Source organism: Triturus cristatus, chromosome 7, assembly GCF_964204655.1.
Source record: "Triturus cristatus chromosome 7, aTriCri1.1, whole genome shotgun sequence".
In the NCBI taxonomy this organism is placed as follows: domain Eukaryota; kingdom Metazoa; phylum Chordata; class Amphibia; order Caudata; family Salamandridae; genus Triturus; species Triturus cristatus.
Genome location: NC_140590.1, coordinates 87,028,387 through 87,048,406, shown reverse-complemented (window position 1 = coordinate 87,048,406; position 20,020 = coordinate 87,028,387). Strand labels below are relative to the sequence as shown.

At 45.0% G+C, this 20,020-nt stretch overlaps 1 protein-coding gene across 1 annotated transcript in view; it reads left to right on the top strand.

The window, feature by feature from the left end:
- The window catches only part of LOC146808887 (phospholipase A2 inhibitor gamma subunit B-like), a 100,903-nt gene extending 87,482 nt beyond the window's left edge, over positions 1-13,421 (top strand). The window contains exons 3-5 of the mRNA XM_085615698.1: positions 2,469-2,618; positions 10,221-10,361; positions 10,928-13,421. Of these exons, the coding sequence (XP_085471824.1) occupies positions 2,469-2,618; positions 10,221-10,361; positions 10,928-11,118 (482 nt within the window). The 3' untranslated portion in view covers positions 11,119-13,421. The remainder of the gene's footprint in view (positions 1-2,468; positions 2,619-10,220; positions 10,362-10,927) is intronic.
- Positions 13,422-20,020: the final 6,599 nt, after the last annotated feature.

Sequence of the window (20,020 nt, the reverse complement as noted above, 5' to 3'; positions counted from 1 at the left end):
TAGGAAACATCAAGTCAGTGGGGGTAAAATCAAACACTGTTATCATGACTAGCCATGCAGCCTTGGTCGAATGTTTAAAAAAAGTTTATGGCTATTCAATGGATTTGGGGGCAATTGTGGAGGAGTTAGTGATTCCCTTGCCAGTGGAATTTTCTGTAGAAGTAAGAAATGCAATCAACAAAAGCCCATGCACAAAGGCCCTATGTCCAGATGGGGAGCCAATGCACTTATATAAAACTGCCCCAGACCTTTGGGCCCCTTTACTCTGTAATTGTTTGACTGCGCTCTGTAAGACGGGCATACCACAATTCTGACGCTCAGCCCTAATTGTCCCTGTTTAAAAAAAGGCAATCCTCAGAATGCTATTGCCCAATTTCGTTACTGGATTCTGCTGTCAAGTTAGTGGGTAGAATGGTTCTGGTCCACCTTTTGGACTGGGTTGGGTTAACCGGTATCCTGTCAGAGGCACAATACGGATTCCTTGAGGGGCAAGGGACAATGGATCAATGTTTAAACCTGTAACTACTGAAAAGTAAATATACCATTGTCGTGCAGGGCTCCGTTTGTCTGTCCTTCATGGATCTGTCCTGTGCCTTTGACACCATGGCGAGGGCCAAGCTTTGAGAGATACTAAGTGATATGGGCTTTGATGGTGACCTGTTCCTGAGAGCTCCCCATTATGACCTCTCTGCCTCATTCCGGTTTGGCTCCTCAGGTGAGAGGATCAAGGGATTTAAGATTGGACATGGGGTACACTAGGGGTGCATTTTATCCGCCCCTGCTATATATAAATTACCTATGTCCTGCCCTATCTTGGATGATCGCTCCATAGGAGACATAAAGGTCCCCGTATTACTATACGTGGATGATGCCATTTTGCTATCTAGAACTCCCAATGGCATAAAGATATCATTCCATGAATTTGTTACCGTTATGGGTTCTTCCACCAATCGCTCCAAAACTTTTATTATGAAATGTAACCTAAAGCAAACTAAAATGCTGGGTATCAAGTTGCAAGGTCATTCCGTGGCATTTACCCAGGATTTCCCCTAGCTGGGCATAGTTTTTGATTCTCAGGGGATGTGGGGACCCTGTACCTCAGTAGTGCTGTGTAAATTCTCAGGTTCGGTCTATTTATGTTTTTGGCCTGGCCAGATGCATTGGGGAAAAAACCTGTGGTGCCCCTATTGGAGGTATACAGAAGTATCTTCTCATTTTAATGTATGGCACAGGCATATGGTGGTTATAGTAACCCCAGGTCACTCCACGGGGTACAAAATAGAGTATTGAGGAGACTCCTGGGTGTCCCACCTATCTGTTCGACTTTTATTTTGCGCTAGGGGTGGAATATGTAGATGACTCCATTAATCTACCCCCACTGCTGCTGTGGTGCTTAATCCGCATGAGGCCTTCAACGAGGAAATCGTAGTAGACTGTTTGTCGTTTGATAGAGGGCTGAATATCCCTTGGATTCACTATGTGAAATCTGTGTTATGGGACCTAGAGGAGTCAGTTTTTCTACCACCCTGAAACTGTGCAAGCAAGATATGGCTCTGGTAAAAATCCATGTTTAAAATGAATAGACATTATCTGAGGGTCGCAAATGAGGCCTCCAAAACCACTGTTAGAGAATATTAGCTCTGCACAACACTTTGAATATGCCAATGTGCCGTGGGGGTGCGAGGGGGTAGACTTCTCATGGGATAAAATGTTACTTGCGCGTTTCCGCCTAGGTTTTGTAAGATGGCCCCTGAGTTTTTCTCTGTGGCAGTATGATGTGGCCTGTATTGTGACGTGCCCATGTGATGAACTTTTTTCTGTAAATTTTATCAGGATTTTGGCAAACTGTACTTACTCCCCATCATCAGGGAGAGGGGCATTCACACTTCCTTGGCACCCCTGGAGTACCTTCAAACTGGAGTCTCCAACGAACTGTGTCAATATCTGCTCCTTGTTAAGATGTGCTATCAAAAGGAGGAACTCAATGCTGTTTTAATCTGTTTCTATTTCTCTTGCATTTGAGTAGCTTTTCAGTATAGAAAGCAATGATGCGATGTTACTTATTCTGTAATAAATTGGCACTTGCATTTTGTCAGGCCATCCGTGCAGGCAACTATCAAGTGTGGTGACCCCTCTTAATACAGATTTCTGCTAATACCCCAATATCCTACCCACAAATTGTACCTTTGTGCCTATCCAGGAGGTATGCACTTTAAAGTAATCAAGGCCAATGTTGAGTTTTTACTTTGATACACTTTTTTCTTGCTATGTGATGTACTCTTTTCTTGTAATGGGATATATATTTATCTGCTGCAATTTTATGGCCATGTTCGTGGTCGAGATAGAGGTTTTAAACAAATAATATAGAAGGAAGTGCTGTTTAGGGGTTAAGTTAAAGTTGTTGTCTCTGTTAGAACAACTGCTCTTTGTATGGCTACCTTGTTTATCGGTGTTGTTTTCCCTAACAGATGGAGTCCTCAAAAAGGAATATGTTAGAGGTTGTGGACAGTACAGTGCAAAATGTAACAAGGTTCAAAGTATGACTGCTCCCTACATTGAAATCAGAGGAAACTCTACCTGCTGCACCACCGACAACTGCCACCCTGACCAGCCCACAGGTGTGTATCGGTGTTATCACATCTTGAGTATGTTTAGGAGCTTACGCCTCCAAACACAGGTTCGGTTCCTTTCTCTACCTCTGCTGTTCTGTGTAAATATGTGTGCTAGAAATTGGGTGACTGGTTGACTGGGGTGTGAGCCGTGGTCAAGTAGCAACCACAATTCTAGTTAGGGTAAAGCACAAGCAGACTTCAACTTAATCTCTGCTCACTCGCTGGTAGCTTGGCACAGAGCAGTCAGGCTTAACTTAGAGACAATGTGTAAAGTATTTGTGCAGTACTTCAAACAGCAAAGCAGTGACAACACCACACAAAAAGATCCCATACATGGTTTGAAAAGTAGAGCAAAATGTAATCAATAAAAAAAGACCAAATCAACAAAAATCCAATCAATAGAACCGGAGTTTTTTTTTTTTTTTTTAAAGAATAAACTGTAATATAGTGCCTAAAAACATAAAGGTTCAACCATAGCTACCTAGTCACGCAAGACCGGATCAAGGTCAAAAGTCTTGCTGACCGCGATGATGCACGGGTCGGACACATTCCCAGATTAGTCCCACAGAAGTTTTACCTTCTCAAGTTTTGTACCAAGAGTCCCACTCGTGTTGCAGAGGTTTGCTGGGAGCAAGGAGATCATTTCGGACAGTGGTTGGCGTGGCATGAAGAGCAGACCGGGCGTTGTAGACGGGCAGGCTGGAACTTTGCGTTGGTGGCCCCACACAGGCTGTCTGCTGCTGTGCGCAGAGATGGGCTGGCGGCAGCTTGTGCTGGATTTCAGTGCAAGCTGCATGTTTCTATTGCGAACAGGCCCATTTAAGGTTGCGACCAGCCCAAAAGTTTGATTTACGAGTCTGAGGAGCCGCACCAAGGGTCCAGTACATGAAGGGGCACCACTTGGGGGGTCAGGAACTTGAAACAGGTCCAGGAGCTGTTGGAGAGCCTTTTATGATTCTGAGGCTCCGCTCAGGAGGCCAGCAGACTAGCCCTGTGAGTCTGTTTGGGTTCCTGGGTTCAAGATGAAGTTGCAGGTCCAGGTTTTCTTCCCCAGACAAGAAGTCTGAAAGCAGCAGGTCAGCACAGCAGGGCAGTAGTTCCTTTAGAGCAGCAGTCAAGTGGAGTTGCAGTCCTTGTAGCAGCACAGCAGTTCTTACTCCTGGCAGAGCATCCACAGGTCCAGAAGTGTACTGAAGATTTGGAGTTTGACGTCTTTTTTTTGTGCACAGTTGTGCCTTCTAAGTGGGGAGAAGCTTCTAGAGGCATGCCTTTGAAGTGCACAGATGCCCTGATATCCTGGCACTGACTCCAGACTAACTACAAAGAGTATGCAGCCCTTTTTTGTGACGGCAGGACACAGCCCATTTAAATGTAAGTGGGGCTGTGCCCAGCTCCTCCCTCAAATCCTGTCAGTGATGGCCCATCCAGTCACACCTAAGCTCCCATTGTGTGTTGCTCTCTAGGGGGAGTACACGAAGCCCAAGTGTCACTCCTACCCAGTCATGTGTCCCAGAGACATCCTGCAGGCATCAAATGGCATCAAATGGCTAAGGTGAGAACATTCCAACTTTCTAAAAGTGGCATTTTCAGAATTGTAATTTAACATCCAACTTCACCATAAGTTAAGATTTTAAGTTGTGGTTCCAGAGACACCAAACATGAACTAGTTATCTCTTCCCACCTGGAAACTAAACTTGTATCAAATGTGATAAGGCATCTCCATTGTTATCCTATGGGAGAGATAGGCCTTGCAGTACTGAAAAGCAAATGTAAGAGTTTTTCACTTCCAGGACATGTAAAACTTAAATGTACATGTCCTACCTTTTTAAATACATTGTACCCTGCCCTCTGGGCTGTCCAGGGCCTAATCTAGATGTAGCTTTGATAAATTAAAAAGGAAGGTTTTGGTCTGGGAAAGGTTTATCTTGTCAGGTTGACATGGCAGTTTATACCGCACACGCAGGCTCTGCAGTGGCATGCCTAAGACATGTTTAAAGGGCTACTTAAATAGGTGACACAATCATTGCCGCAGACACACTAGTAGCATTTAATTTACAGGCCCTAGGTACATGTATCACTACTTTACTAGGGACGTATAGGTAAATTAAACCTGCCAATTGAGCTTAAGCCAATTTTACCATGTTTTAAGAAAAGAGCACAAGCACTCTGTGCACTTTACCACTCCTTTTGAGTACTAGAGGCCTAAAACCAATAAAACTGAATTCAGCAAAAAGGTGGAGGGTAAAGGCAAAAAGTCTGGGACTGACCCTGCAGAAAGGGCCAAGTCCAACAATGTGAAACAAGTTTGGTCATCTCAACTTGTCTCCTAGAGAGACTGCAAGGCCACCAGACTAATAATAGTACATCCCTCGTCAAGCTCCCCCTGTTGCCAAATGGCATATATGTACAGAAAAGGCTTAAGGCTGCAAGGAGAGACCAAAGAATACTGGTGTTGGTTGAAACATACAGTCACTGTATCCCGCTTTTCCCTCCCTCTCCTTATAAAGGGGTTTCTGCACTGTCAGTATCCATCAGTCTGCAAATGCATATTTCAAAATGTAGGTCATTTGTGATGGCTTCGCTCAAAGTGGAGAAACAGTTACTCAGTTCTCACCATCATGGTCCTTACTATAGGACACAAAACTAATAAAAGGCAGAATGGTCAAGCTTCTGCAAGTAGTATAAAGGTTATTTGTCCAATTTTTTATTGCAGGCATCTATGCCACAAAAACAAAACAACAAAACTTGCTATTTCCTAGACATGGCGTTCATATAGTTCCAATAAAAAAAATGTAAACTTTAAAAAAAATACCCATCAGTTAACATTTTTATTAAGCCCTGAGTGTTTCCTAGCAGGCAGTTATACTTATAACGAGTAGAGAAACCATTTTTAGGTTTAACGAACATCTCAGGAATATATGATTCTTAATCACACAAAGAACAGGCGCTTAAAACCTGGAGAGGGAGGGGGGTGGGGTGGGGGGACAATGTGATGTATTAGAAAACTAATAAAAAAACATTTTAAAAAAAAAACCTTGAATTACTGTCAACTGAAAACAAAGTTTAAAAGTACAAGGATGACTGAAAAAAGGTAAACTGGATAAAGAATGGAAAAGAAAACAAAGTTAATTATGGTCATACCATCTGTGGCACTAATGTGCTTTTTAGTTGGCGGAGTTCCACATGTGAGCAGGAAAAATGCTGTCACTCACTGCACTGTGCAAAAGAGCTAGTGGCTGAAGTGGGCTGACCCATTGCACCATGCACTGTGCTACGGTAGGTGGAAGCAAAATGTGAATCAGAATTGAACAAATTAATAGATGAGTGGGGGAGCTGACCCAAAAACTCACTAAAAGGCAAATACTACATAAATGTTAATGCTGAACATTGGAAACTATACATTATTGGAAACTGAGGTAAGTCTGTTTTGGAAAATACTTCAAACACAGAGAAAGATGCCTGGCTCCTAGAGAGTGCGCGCAAACCAGGCCACCACAAGAGCCTGGTTTTGAAACCAAGCTTGATCTCAAAAACATGAGCCATGTGACAAAAGCATGAGGAGGGTGTATGGTGATAAGAATATCAAAACCCAGAATGGACAGGGGACAGGAAGGCTACAATAGCTGCCTGTCCACAACTTCAAGTTTAAACTAGCACAATGAATCAGTGTGAGCTCTAAAGTGGTCCCTTATCATTAAGGATTAGGTCATTCTGACTTCCTGTTGTGCTGCATGAGAAAGGCAAGGTGGCCTGGCAGTCAAATCTTTAAATCAGTGTCTTCTGACCACGTCGTGATAGAGAGAGCTGGTAAAAATGTAAACATGGACCCCATGGGCACCCCACACTGAACCGGAGTTGTACCCTGCAGTGTTAGGTTCTGATTCACTGAGCCTGGTATTAAGCCATTTAGTGGTATGGATGGTATTAAAAACTGAAACTACGCTGATTTTTATATATTTTTTGCAGTTATAAATTTGATTAAGTTTTATGCAGGGTTGGATTAGGGCAGAAAATTGGTCCAGACATCAAAATAAGGGGCCCCACTGGAATATCAAATAGCTAAAAAAGTGGCCCACATTTGCAAATTGGGTTAATTTTTAACTTGACATGCTGTATACATGTTTTGCAAGGTAGCAGAGACTGAATGCATTTTTGCCAGCTGCAAATCGGTCTTGACCCTGTCCCTTATGGGAACAGTCTTCCCGAAATGCCAAGCCAGGTCTTCCCTGGACCGGAAACAAGCATCCTGGGACCGGTTTGGGGGAAAATACCTCATCAGCGAGGCCATCTTCAATCCGGTGGCAAACTGAGCAAGGAACCACGCCTGGGCATACCCTGCCAACTTGGGCGAACAAACCAAACACAAGGAGATGATGGATGGAGTGCTGAAACTTTTCAGACACCGACCGCCAGTCACAGATCTAGGTTAAATCCATTGTTCTTTAGGTCACTTTGCCACCTCAGTTCAGACCTGGCTATATGCAAATCAGTCTTGACCCTGTGCCTCATGCGACATTTAACCCAGAACAGAAAAGCACTATTGAGAAGTTGTGGCCATCAGCGTGACAGGCTTAATGCACAAGCTGTGCCTGTCCGTGTGGCGGTGCTGCCATCACCCCATAGCCCTCCAATGGATAAGCAGTGCATGACCGGCTCAAAACATAAGCTGTGCCTGTCAGTGTGGCGGTGCTACACCTCTGCCGTAGCACAACAAAGAAGCCAAAAGCGCAACCAGTACGCGCTTTTAAAAGAGCTGTGCCTGTCGGCGTGAGAGGCCCGATGAACGCAGCCTCACTGGAATCCGCCAGCACCCCGCGAGATCTCCCTGTAACGCCTCCAGCCTTGCACCTACCAACCATGCTCTTCCTGGTGACACAGCGGCAGAGAGCACGGCGGTGCCAGTAGGCTGAAAAGATCCTTTGTCAAAACTGCGCAGACTCTCAGCCGCATTAATATGAATCCCCTTCAGCAGAAGTGCGTTGGTATTTATTTATAACTGATACTTTAGCAGAAAGGTTAGTCATAAACCCTGGAACCGGCAATAAAGTTGACGAATTCCCCAAACAGAGCCTGACCGCGTGAGAAGCGAGCGGTCAAATGAATCTGTCTCACTGGACAGAGAATAATAATATCCCATATGGAAAATGTCCTGTGGCAATTACCCAACCCCCCCAGTCCCCCCCCACCCTCCCCTCTGGATCTCCTCACCTCTGTCTTGTGGGCCACAGGATAATTACATACAAACTTTGTGATATCAAGTACTTGACAAGGGTGACGCCATCGTCGCTGCCCCCAGTGCAGCTGTTGTCGCCAATATTAAAGGAAGATAAAAGCTGCTTGTGACTTATATTCAGGATGAAGTGCGACAGCTGCCTCTGGAATGTGGGTGAATTCAAGCCACTGGAAGGGAAGGGGGAGGAAGGAGTGAGGGAATGGAACCATTGGCGTCCACAGAAATTTTTCCAGCGGGGGGGTGCAAAATGTTAACGTCATCATCATCCTCCGACATGATGTGGGGCACAAGAAACACTGGGGCGCAGGAGGAGCCATGGTGAGGCAGGAAGCAGACCGCATATGATCTCATACACCATAGGGTTGTTGTGTCTCAGCCTTTTTTTTATTTTTTTTTTATGAAGTTTTATTAAGCATTTCACAACAGATCAACAACACAATGAGGTACATCATACAGTACAAGGCCAGGTATCAATGCATGTCACAATAGTACAGAGTACGTTGAGATCAGGCTAGGAGCCTACATGGAAACATAAATGAGCCAGCAACCAGAACACAAGGGAGAGAGACAGGGAGACGGGGGGCTTCATAGTAATGCACGAACATGTCCATAGCATTGTCCAAAAGAGCAACAAATTAGATCTCAGGCATAGATCCGTCTCTTTCTTTTGTGGCACCCCAAAATCCATACCCGCCCTGGTCCCTAAAATTACCCCCTAGCACCCCAAAACCCATACTGAACCCTAAAATTACACCCCTGGCACCCCAAAACTCATACCTGCCCTGAACCCTAAAATGACCCCCCTGGCACCCATACCCGCCCTGACCCCATAAATTGTCCCCCTGGCACCCCAAAACCCATACCCACCCTGAACCCTAAAATTTCCCCCCTTGCACACCAAAACCCCTACCCGCCCCTGAACCCTATAATTACCGCCTGGTACCCCAAAACCCATACCCACCCTGAACCCTAAAATTATCCCCCTGTCACCCCAATCCCTAACCCACCCTGAACCTTAAAATTACTCCCTGGCACCCCAAAAGCTGAACATTACATTCTGATTGTGTATCGCGCCGTCTCCCTGCTCAGGAGGATCTGCTCGCCCTGGTCCGGTTCTGCTCGCCCTTCTCTGGAGCTGTTCTGCCTGCCCTGTCCCTCTTCCGGACCCACCGAGCCGGCCTCCGTGCACACTGCCTGGACCTACTCTGTCTGGCCTGGTTCTTTCTCCTTTGGACCCGCTGTCTTCACTGGCGGAGTTAGGACACAGGTCTCACTTCTCTGAAGCTGCTCTCCCTCACCCAGTTACCCCCCACCCCCCCGTCCACTTGCTCTCTCATCTTCCTTCCTCCCTACTTCTCGGTCTCTCTTTCCCCACTGCTTCTCTCTCTTTCTCTCCCCCCCCCCCTCTTCGTTCACTCTCACCCCCCACCGTATCCGTCTCCCCGACCCCACCAAGTCTTCCACTGTCACCCCCCTCTCTTCCTCTTCCGCATGCCGATGATCGGGAGCCCGGGGCCCTCTCTGAAAATGCCAGCTGGAGATGACGTTAAGTGTGAACCGGGAGAAGAGGTGGGGGAGGGGGTGGGCGGCAGGTAGAGGGTCAAGTGGGCACTGGCTCTCGGTGACAAGGGGCGGGGAGCAGCCTGAGGACGAACACCATACCAGAGCTAGAGGCAGACGCTCCGCGGGGAGCCTGGTTTTGTGAAATGAAGAAACGCACACTTCTTAGCACAACAAAGCAGCCGAAGGGCACCTTTCACTAGAGCCAAGAACCAGACCCATTACGGACAAACAGCAGCCACCTGAGAAACCAGCGGTGTCATGAAAACAACAAAGGACAGAGCCAGACGACTGCCGCCGAAACCTGGAAGTACAACTTACACCTTTAACAAAAGGCAATTCCTGATGCAAGCACCACACGCCAGAACACTATAAATATATAAATCTCCCATCAATGCACACCTGAGAGAGAATAAAAGGATGAGCAGCAAACTAAGGCAGTGACTGACAGACACTAAGCATGGGTGTCCACAGGGGGGGGGGCAAGGAGGGGCGCTCGCCCACTGCAGACACCCATGAAAGGAACATGACCAGGGTAGGGCGAGGATGGTATAGCATGACCACAGCAGAGAGCCAACCCAGGCAGTGTGTCTCCCTTCACTCTGAATGCTGGTAACTTTTCCCACTTGAATGGGTGTCTGTAAGTACTGGGAGGCAATGAGGTACAAGCAAGCCAGAGCTCGGTGACCATTTACTACAACTATTGTAGAATTCTGGTGCCTTGCCTTGGTGCCTCCTGGCAGATCATGTTCTGTTTGCCGCCAGAGCTGGGTATGGAGGGCTGACCCCTTCTCCTTCTGTTTTTTTTTTTTTAGTGCCAACCACTGGGACTACTCTGAACGGAGTGACGTGCCGAACCTGCCTATCAATAACCAGCACCTACTGTTACACCACAGATACCATGAAGTGCTCGGGGATACAGACCATGTGTGCCTTCTATGGCATCCGAACCAGAGGTAAGCAGGCAGAGCTGTCTCTGGGTCTGTGCTTGCCCCACGGTCCAGGGGCATCTCACAACAATCCTCATCTGATCTGTTTTATGTTATGAGCATTTGTACAGGGCACAACTCATCTAGCAGAGTGTCCAGGGGCTGGCAGACAACATATCACAAGTGGGATGATAGTCGGGTCAGCAGTAGAATCAAATGGTACTGATTACAGAATCACTAGAGATGTAGGTAAAAAGATCACGTGGAGTGCAGATAACATGATTTACCTGGATGATTGTTTATCAGATCATCGTCTACAGAAATATAGTCTTACATAAACCGCGCATGCAAAATTATTTAGCACAAATATAAGCCCTTTGGTTCAATTTTGTATTTACTCCAATGGGGCAATATTTTTGTGAGCGATACTTAGGCCACCATTTGTATGTGAGGCAATATTCTGACAATGCTGTGCTGCTCCCATACCATTGTAGGGTCACTCGGGATGAAGTAATAGGATCATGCCGGGTGTAGGTTACAGGACTGTGTGGAATGCTGGATAGCGTTGATAACGTTTTTTTTTTTTTTTGCAGGTGTTAAGAATTCTGACATTGCATTCCGGGGCTGTGCAAGTCCAGACTTTTGTTTCATTGGTACTTTCACCTCTACTCTCAACGGCTCAACCTCGGATGGTGTCATGGGCTGCAGTAATGGCGCTATCCGCCCAGAGCACGGCCTCTTCTTCACAGCCTTCACACTCCTGCTCCTGAAACTACTGCACTAGGTTCCTGAGATGGAACCAGAACTCCCTGGTGCAGCTGATCCTGAGCATAGGAAACTGCTTGAATATGCCATCTACAAGGCACCACAACTTCCTGCACCAGGCGTTCGATTTACAGCAGCGGGGTAGAGACCAGGCATTGCCAAGTGTCCATCTCCTGACTTGTACCTCATCTCAAGACCTTTCTTTGTACTTTTACTCAACACCGTAAGGACTCAACAATGTTTCATTGCAATACTGGTCTTTAGTTGGTGTCTTTAAAAACTCACAAACATATTTTCCATAGCCTCGTACGAGCGGACGTGAGGCTTGAGGCACAAAATCTCATTGCCAGAAGATATTTTTTTGTTTTAGAGAATTCAACATCTGGTCCATTTTGCTCTCCCGTGGCAATAGCAGAAATTCCCCTCTCATTCCCATCCAGCTCCATTACGTCCGACAGATCCCAGATGTATTGTGATATTGAATGACATTTTACCGTTGGACCCAATCTCAGGTGGTCTTAGGGAAGGAAGTGGAACAGAACAGCATAGTGTAGCTGGAGCCCGATGATGACACCACCCCCTTACTCTTCAATAGGGAGTCTACCTCACCCTCTAGGCACTATGGAAGTGACAAGAACACTGTCTAAGGCTACTTTCTATATTTGGAAAACTGCTACCAAAAAATGTGTGATGTCGGATCATGCCAGGAATTTCTTTGAGCGTGCCAGGATTAAATAAACCAACTTTGTTCTTCTATCTCGATTTGAAAAACAAAATGCATATAATAAAGTGAATCAAAATCATTAAACTAAATTCCAAGTTTGGACAATAAATTCACAGGCTTTGGTGCGCTCCTAATATTCCCCTGAATCGCCCATACACGTTCTATGATACTGTTGGGTTATTCTTATTAGATTATATTTCTATTTTAAAGGCACTTTAATTGGTCTACTTCTTTAAATTTGAGCCTGCTGCTTACTTGTTCAGTATGTCCTCTATTTTGTTAATTGTCTTCAGTTGCATAAAAGAGGAAGTGACGTCCGAGCCAGAGAAGAAGGGCAGCCTGCAGACCCATCACAGCAGCAACATTTCTAAGTATTGTGTTATATTGTTTTAAATTTTCCAAGGAGACATTACAAGCATGGGAACCCTCGACTCCCCCCACCTTCAGCTTATAAAGAAAATATGTAAGTTTTTTTTTTTACTGCTTTTTATAAGCCTGTTCCACTCTCTGGCATAGGAACAGTTGATAGGTTAAAGCTTCAGCCTGTCCCGTTGGTCCATTGTCGAACGACGAGGTAGTATCTGAGCCTGAGAGATTGGGCACGTGTACCGCATCATGCGGCATGTGCCTCTGAAGACCATCTTGCTATTAAGGGCGCACTAAGTAGTATTCTCAGTTAGTTTCTCCCAAAGGGCTCGGACGTCTGTTTTTGTTAGAGGTCCATCGGTGGCTCTTTTTCCCGGGGTCTTCTTTAGATGTAGTTACCACCAAAGACCTTGGAGAGGTTCAATAAAAAACTGCATCCAACTATCAGTAATTGACGATTTCCAGGTTTTTGGCAGGCCCATAATGCTGGGACTGTTTGGCCAGTGTTCTGCTTTCCCTGTCTCTCTCTGTTTCTTGTTTAGGTGTCTGAAGCACTTGCTGATGGCGATCTCTTTTACATCGGTGTGTCGAGTGAGGACATGAGGTTTAGGTCTCGGGTGGGTCTTGCGTCCGATATTTCAAGGCGTGTTGATTCCTCTCTGTCTTCAAATGTGTTAGCATTAAGCTTCGGTCCTGGCCATCTTCAGCGACCACAGTCGGCCATTTTACACCTCTGCTTCTGGATCCTAGATCCAAGTCTGGACTTGGGTAAGCAGTTTCACTACATTGCTCTGGGTCAGGCTTTTCTTTACACCTATTGAAAATACTGTCTCAGGGTCTTTGTTTTGAAAGAGTCAGATACGTCTCCATGCAGTTAAGAGGAGCTAGGTAAAGTTCCAATGTATTTTTTCACGCTACGTGATTAGGCAACATGCATGCACTAACTTCAGCTTTTTTTCTTCTCCGAATTATGGATTCTATTGCTGTTATTGAATATTCCTAGCATTTTCAGTATCCTGTAATCTGTTTAACCCTGTTGGGCCACACCTCCTGCGTTATGTTTACATTTATTCTTTGTTGGCAAAAACATTGCAGAGAATGTAAAGTTAATGTACATCAGTGATCAATTTCTGTAGAATTTCAAAAAAAAAATCTATTGTAATACTCGTTATTGTAAAAGGCTGTATTTTTCAAGATTTTTATTCTTATACAAATAAATGATTGAAATCTGAGATTTTATTTTTTTAACTCCAAATTGAAGAGGTGTGATTCATGGGAAAAACTTATCATATGCGGAAAACGATTTGGGATAAAACGGGAGGCTGGAGACATGAGCATGTTGCTAACTTGCACATATGGTAATACACAACACAGGCTGTATTGCAATTATATCTTTCTTCCATGAATTGCATGTAAGATTTGTGTCTGCAAAAAAGTGAAACTTGATGAAACGAGTTCCGGGAGGACCACCGAGTTGTGTCTTACCTTTAAACCCAGGTTCCCTCTGGCGCAGGGGCAGCTCCTGTGTTATTAAACTTACACACATGGGTCATCCTTGTGAGTGACTAACATACATCAGGCTGCAGTTCCTTCCTATTTAAAGGTTTGCTATACCTCATGATTATCACAGGATAAGCAAATTTAGCGTCCTACTTACAAAGGCATGCGGATTACATAAATTAGGACTCCTGTAGTATTTTTATTTTGTACTCGTACATGCCTTTTTTTGAATTGACCCCACAATGGGGTAGGGCATTTTCAAAAACCATGAGTAAAATAGCAAGGACTGTGCCCTCGTGGTACTTCCACTAATAGGGAGTTGGACATTTCTCGGCCAATTCACAAAGACCGTATGTGGGAGAGTACCTCAAAAGTACCACTATGTACTCCTTACAGGCCCTGTTGATATGTATGCAATTGTAAAGGTCCACACACTTCGTGGATGTGTGACATCTGACAAGTGCACCACGTCAAAGAAAAACATGTTTGACACAAAAGAGTTACGAATTGTGCCCTCCGACTGCTAATGGCAGCTGCACGTCTTATTGCTTCTAGACATCTCCTCTCTGTTTATGAACTTCGGGTAATAGACAGATGCAAGATCTCTTGAAAAATATTAGAGTTGCGCTCAAGACATCGCACTACCACCTGAAGGCTAGCTACATTGCAGTGTTAAGATGTAGGGAGTGGTGCTGTTTTAGGTATATTTGATAGATCCATGGTCCCTAAAATCTGATTTTCGCTTTTGGATTAGTAATCTCAATGCGGATTGCAGCATTGAAACATCACATGGATTACACGGCTATGAGATCTCAGAGGTACGTGCCCTGGGGGCTGCTCCTCGGACAGGGAAACCCCAAAAGCCCAAAAACTGACGCATAAAGGATTCTTTGAGACATACAACGTGTCCTACTGCTTGCATAACCTTCCTTTGGACATAGATCTTGCTCTTGGTGAGTCAGAGGGGAGAAATAAGAATTCCGAAAAAATGTTTAGTGATCAACAAAAATGGAACCATTAATCCTTTTGCTGCCCTTATGACATGTATAATATATCTGCAGAGCGCAGTGTGCGATATATTGCCATTGTTGACCACAGCGCAGGTCTTTGACTCGCGAAAGGCTATGCTTTGAGTTTGTTATGCTGCTTCTTCCCTTCCTCACCAAAGGAAATAGATAGTGTATTACACTTTACTCATCAGCATGTACAGATTGTGGCGTGGCGTTTTTTCTTGTGTGTTTGTTTTTTTATTACCATGAATTCTTTGTTTTTTCAAAAGGGGTAAACTTTTAACAGAAGGAAACTATATAAACCCATATTTATGGTGTGCAAAACATACAAAGGCTGGATTAAAACATGAAAAAGGGTATAAAGTAAGAGATTAATGGTGGTCAACTACCCTTAATCTCTACCGTATACCCTTTTTCGTAAGTGTTCTCTGAACTGTCAATATGTGAGATCTCAAACAACCAAACCATAGACTTTCACAACTTGAGCTACATTGTGCCAACATTATACAACATGAGTAAAAAAGAGAGCAAGAACAAGAGAGGGAAAAATAAGAGTGAAGATTTAAGGTGATTCCAATTATCCAAGGTTTTAGTTCAATTAACCCTGGAAAGTTCTGCTCACCCCACGTCTATCAGGACAAAAGGGTAGTCTACTTGCTAAAAGTTCCACCTGAAGCACAAACATGAACTATGCTCAGTTCAGCTCATAGGTTGTAATGTCACAGCAGACTCTCACCTCTTCGCTTATCCTGGAATCTTGTCTGTCAAAAAGAGGTGATACATTTTTTTTTCATATGATACTGCTGTTGCCAAATCATCTATCCATTCCGCATGTGTAGGTGGGTTACATTGCCTCCAAATACACATTTTTGCTCCTGCAAGTGCTGTATCGTACCATCGCTTCATATGGCGGGTCATTCCAGATATTTCAGCAGTTACATGCAGAAAAACTAATCCTGGGGAAAAGTTTAGGATTACATTAATTTGCCAAAATGTTTGTAGCAATAAACAGGACCAGATTAAGGTGCCCATTAGGATGTAGGGCGGACTTTCGTCTGCCCTCCACCCTAGCGGTGCTGGGACCGGCCACCAGACGTGTGGTGGTCCCGCACCACTGATTAGGATGCATTCCGCAGTCTTGACATTGTGGCGGGTGCTGCTGTAAGCCAAAATGCACAACATGGCAGGCACCACGCGGTGCCTGCCACCTTGTGCATGGCAATGTTAGGTGGTACCATAGGATCCCCCAAGTGCAGCCCCCCACAACCCTGGGGGCCCGCAACGGGCCCCCAAAGCAATTCCCCGCCAGCCGATGCTGTCATGGAAAGGCCTTTGAAAACACCCATCCTAATATGGATGGTGGTGCCTGGTAGGCACCGCTACCATATTAGTGCCCAAGTCTGCCTGGCCAGCACTCGTAACGATTTGCGTCTGCCACTATACCTCCCGCCATGGTATTATGGCGGGGGGAAAATCAGGTTGTGATGGCGGGCGGATTGCCACCGCCGGCCGGGCAGTGGCGATCCGCCCGCCATCATAATCACCCCCTAAGTGTATTATGCCTCCATCTTGATTGCAATGGCATACAATAATGTCTCAACAGGTAGTATTCTAAAGACAAATTATCACACAGTAAAATTAATTACAAGGGAATGAGGAGAAATGCGAGAAACGCCAAGGTTGACTATCGCAGTCTGTATTTAATCATCGGTACAGAAATGCATTTCAGACCGCAATTTCATTGTTAAGTATATGTAAGTGTAATCAGCAAACAAAGTGCACACATGGTGCTCGTGAAAAAGTGAACGGCGCATGTGAGGCATGTGATACGGTGAAAGTAAACGGAGAAAAGTTGTGACTTTTAAAATGGTACCTAACATACGAAAGCTGAGGGAAACTGATACAGAGACAGTTTTTTGTTGACTCCATTTCGACCTGTGTGATTTCAGGTCATCTCCAGGACAAGGATTACACAAATAACTTGTAATTGCTGTTAGAAAGAGGAAAATAATTTAGGAGAGGTCAAAGAAATTAATCGGACAAAATGAAATTCTTGACAAATAGCTACCTGAGTGTGATATCTGTGGGTCAGAAGAGGGCGTGGAATTTCACCAAGAGGTAGGAGATGCGCCAGTAAGTAGGGGTGCCACTCAGGGTCACCCTGGTAGTTGCTCTGAAGGACGACGGGAAAATAGGGGAATTTGCAAGTAAGGGGCATGGAGTAAGAATCGCTGCTTGTGCTAGTTATTACACAAGAGGCAGTGCCATTGATGGTTGAAAAGGTGGGAGGACAAATGAAAAGAGCAAAAAATTGAACTAATCCCTATGTCACTATGGAACACAGTGGTGCGGAAAACCCAGAATAGAAAGGATCACTATGGGTGGCGCAGCAGAAGTGTATAATTATATACAGTCATCCAGACATTGTCACCCTATGGAAAGAAACCTACCTGCCCGGCGAGGCGAACATAGGTAGTAAGCAGAGTACAGATATATACCCGAGTCACAGTAAGCCCAGTTGTAATATAACTAGATATATATATTACAACTGGGCTTACTACCTATGCTCGCCTCGTCGGGCATTTTGAGTACATTCCATGAGATGACATCAACTGGGTGATTGATCACCAGTATATTATGATACATTCCCTTTCCCCACCTATTTGGCCCACATTTACATATGACCCTGGTATATATCGTCCAATTGGGCGATGTATACATAGCTATGTGGTAGTATCACAGTTCAAGTTAGGTTTAAATTAACTGGTTAGTTGATATGTATCATTTTATAGATCTTAAAATAAATGTTTCTCATGTAACTTGCTAATCATTATATTGACTTAATGAATATGTACACTCCTGAATGAAGTATTACTAGGTAACATGCCGAGGATTATGATAGTATGAATTCTAACTATATGTTTATGGTTTTGTAACGCACACGGCTACTCAAGAGTGTGCCGGCGCTAGCCCAAGAGACAGCAGAGGGAAAGAGAAAAAATAAGAGCCAATAACACAAAACCAGATGATTGAAAAGGGAAGGTTTTTAGTTTCTTCCTAAATTGGGTAGAATTCTGCAGATTACGCAGATCAAGAGGGAGCGTGTTCCAAGCCATGGCCGCCAAGTAGGCCAAAAAGCTACTGCCCTTTATCTTCAAGCGTAATCTGGGAACAGAAGCCAGTAGCATGTTAGAGGAACGCAAATGTCTGCTGGGGGAGTAGAACGAAAAGCGCTTCCTGAGGTCGAGGGGGTCGTATTCGTAAAGTGTGGCATGAATAGTTACCAGGGCTTTATACATAACCCTTGCCTTCACCGGTAACCATTGCAGGTTGTGCAGGTGTTGCCTGACGCTGGTGCGTTTAGGGAGGTCAAGAAGCAGATGAGCAGAGGCATTTTGGACCACCTGAAGTTTATCAATAAGATGGGCGGGTAGGCCCACGTATAGTGCATTAGCATAATCAATGCAGGAGGTAACAAGAGCTTGAACAAACCGTTTCCTTAGCTGTTAAGGGCAGAAGGGGCAGAAATATCCTGAGAAGTTTCAAAATGCCGAAGCAAGTACAAGTCAGTTTATTAATCTGATTACAGAAATTCAGCTTTTCATCAAACCAAATCCCGAGGTTTTTTACAGGGAGTCCAGTAGGAGAGGGCCTGGGAGACTCATCAGGCCAGATGGTGTGACAAACCTTTACAAGAGAGCAGCGTCATCCCAGGACTCACGCCTGGCTTCGCATTTCGAATTAGAATATTCCTAGCGTTTTCACATAGAATTGCCACAGAATTCCCACACCGGCGGCAAGATCACGTGGGATCGAACCCCTTGGATTGTTCGTTCTCATGAGGCGGACACTCCTTAGCTCGGCGGGACACAGGCACCTCCGGTTATTTTCTTAAGCCTCTCTGCTCTATCAAGCACACTGTTTGATGAAAGCATCTTACTTATTCCGAATATATTTGAACTATGGTTCAAAATAATATCCCTTTATATGAACTGGTAAACTGCACTTTGCATAGGCACCAGTGTCTGTCCTTCTAGATGTTTTTTATTACATGCAAGGTACTTCAGGCGTTCTCTGTGTGCTTCCAATAGTCTCTCTCAGTGTGCCAGGATATGCTGTTTGTTTTTCATATATGAGGGGCACCCCGGAGGCATCTCGCTCCATAAATTCAATAGATTGCGTAAGCGGCCAGATGTTGGTGCGGATATAGTTGGGGTTGTACGGGTTTCCCTCAGTTCAGGTGGTGCGGTTGCTTGCTCCCTCGATAACCCTGCTTTTTTAAGGGCCAAACAGCCAGGTGCACAGAGTCAGTAGTCAGACAGTAAATATATACACAGAAAAGAGAATCACCTGGGGATGCTGGGGTCCACGCTTACCCTCAGGCTGCCAGTCTGATGCCAGCCTTCCAGAAATCTATGGTTTGGGTGAGCACTGATTTAAAGTAACTTCCTAAATATTTGAAGATTTCAGATCCTATATTCATATTAATGATGCCCCCACCTAAAGAAAGCCATTTGCATCACATTACTTTCTTTTTATGATTATCATTTGGCTAAAATATCTGTTGGGTTGACCAGACTCTGAGCCTAAACCAGCCACAGTCAACCCCCATGGCACATGGTTGTAGGAGAGTAGGATCTGCTTCACATGGGTACCCACACTTTTTGCTGGTGTTTCACTGTTTTTTGACCTTAGTCTGGCTGTGGCCCTACTAATCAGGACTCCAGTCTAGCTGCTTCCTCTCTAAAATAGTTTCCATGTACATTAGGTACATTTCTAATTGGATTCTGGAGTGCCTTATAAGCCCCTAGTATATGGTATACTATGTACCTAGGGCATAGGTACCTCAGAGGCCTACCAGGGGCTGAAGCATGTATTATGCCACCCCTGGGAAGCACTCCAAAATAACAACACAGGTTTGCTACTGCAGCCTGGGTAAGGTGGTGCTTGCACCCCTTACTGTGGTATAGGCTACCTATATCACTACCATTGCACACACTTATAAAACCTATAAGTCACTCCTATGGCAGGCCTTGACAATCCTGAAGGCAGAGTGCTTGGTTTTTATGTGAGAGGGTGCCCCTGCATGAGCAGAGACCCTCTGCAGCGTTCGGAGTACCTCCTCTGATGCTGTTTGTGGTGCAGCCTGACCATATACTCTTAAGTGCATTATAACCTTGCAGTAAATGCTAACTTGGGGATGGCTGCACGGAAACATGTCGTGCTTGGTGTCAAACGCTTTGGAATACTACCCCCTGCCAGTTCTGGCAGCGGGGGTAGCATTCCACCCTTCTAGAGGGAGAGACATGTTCACATTGGTC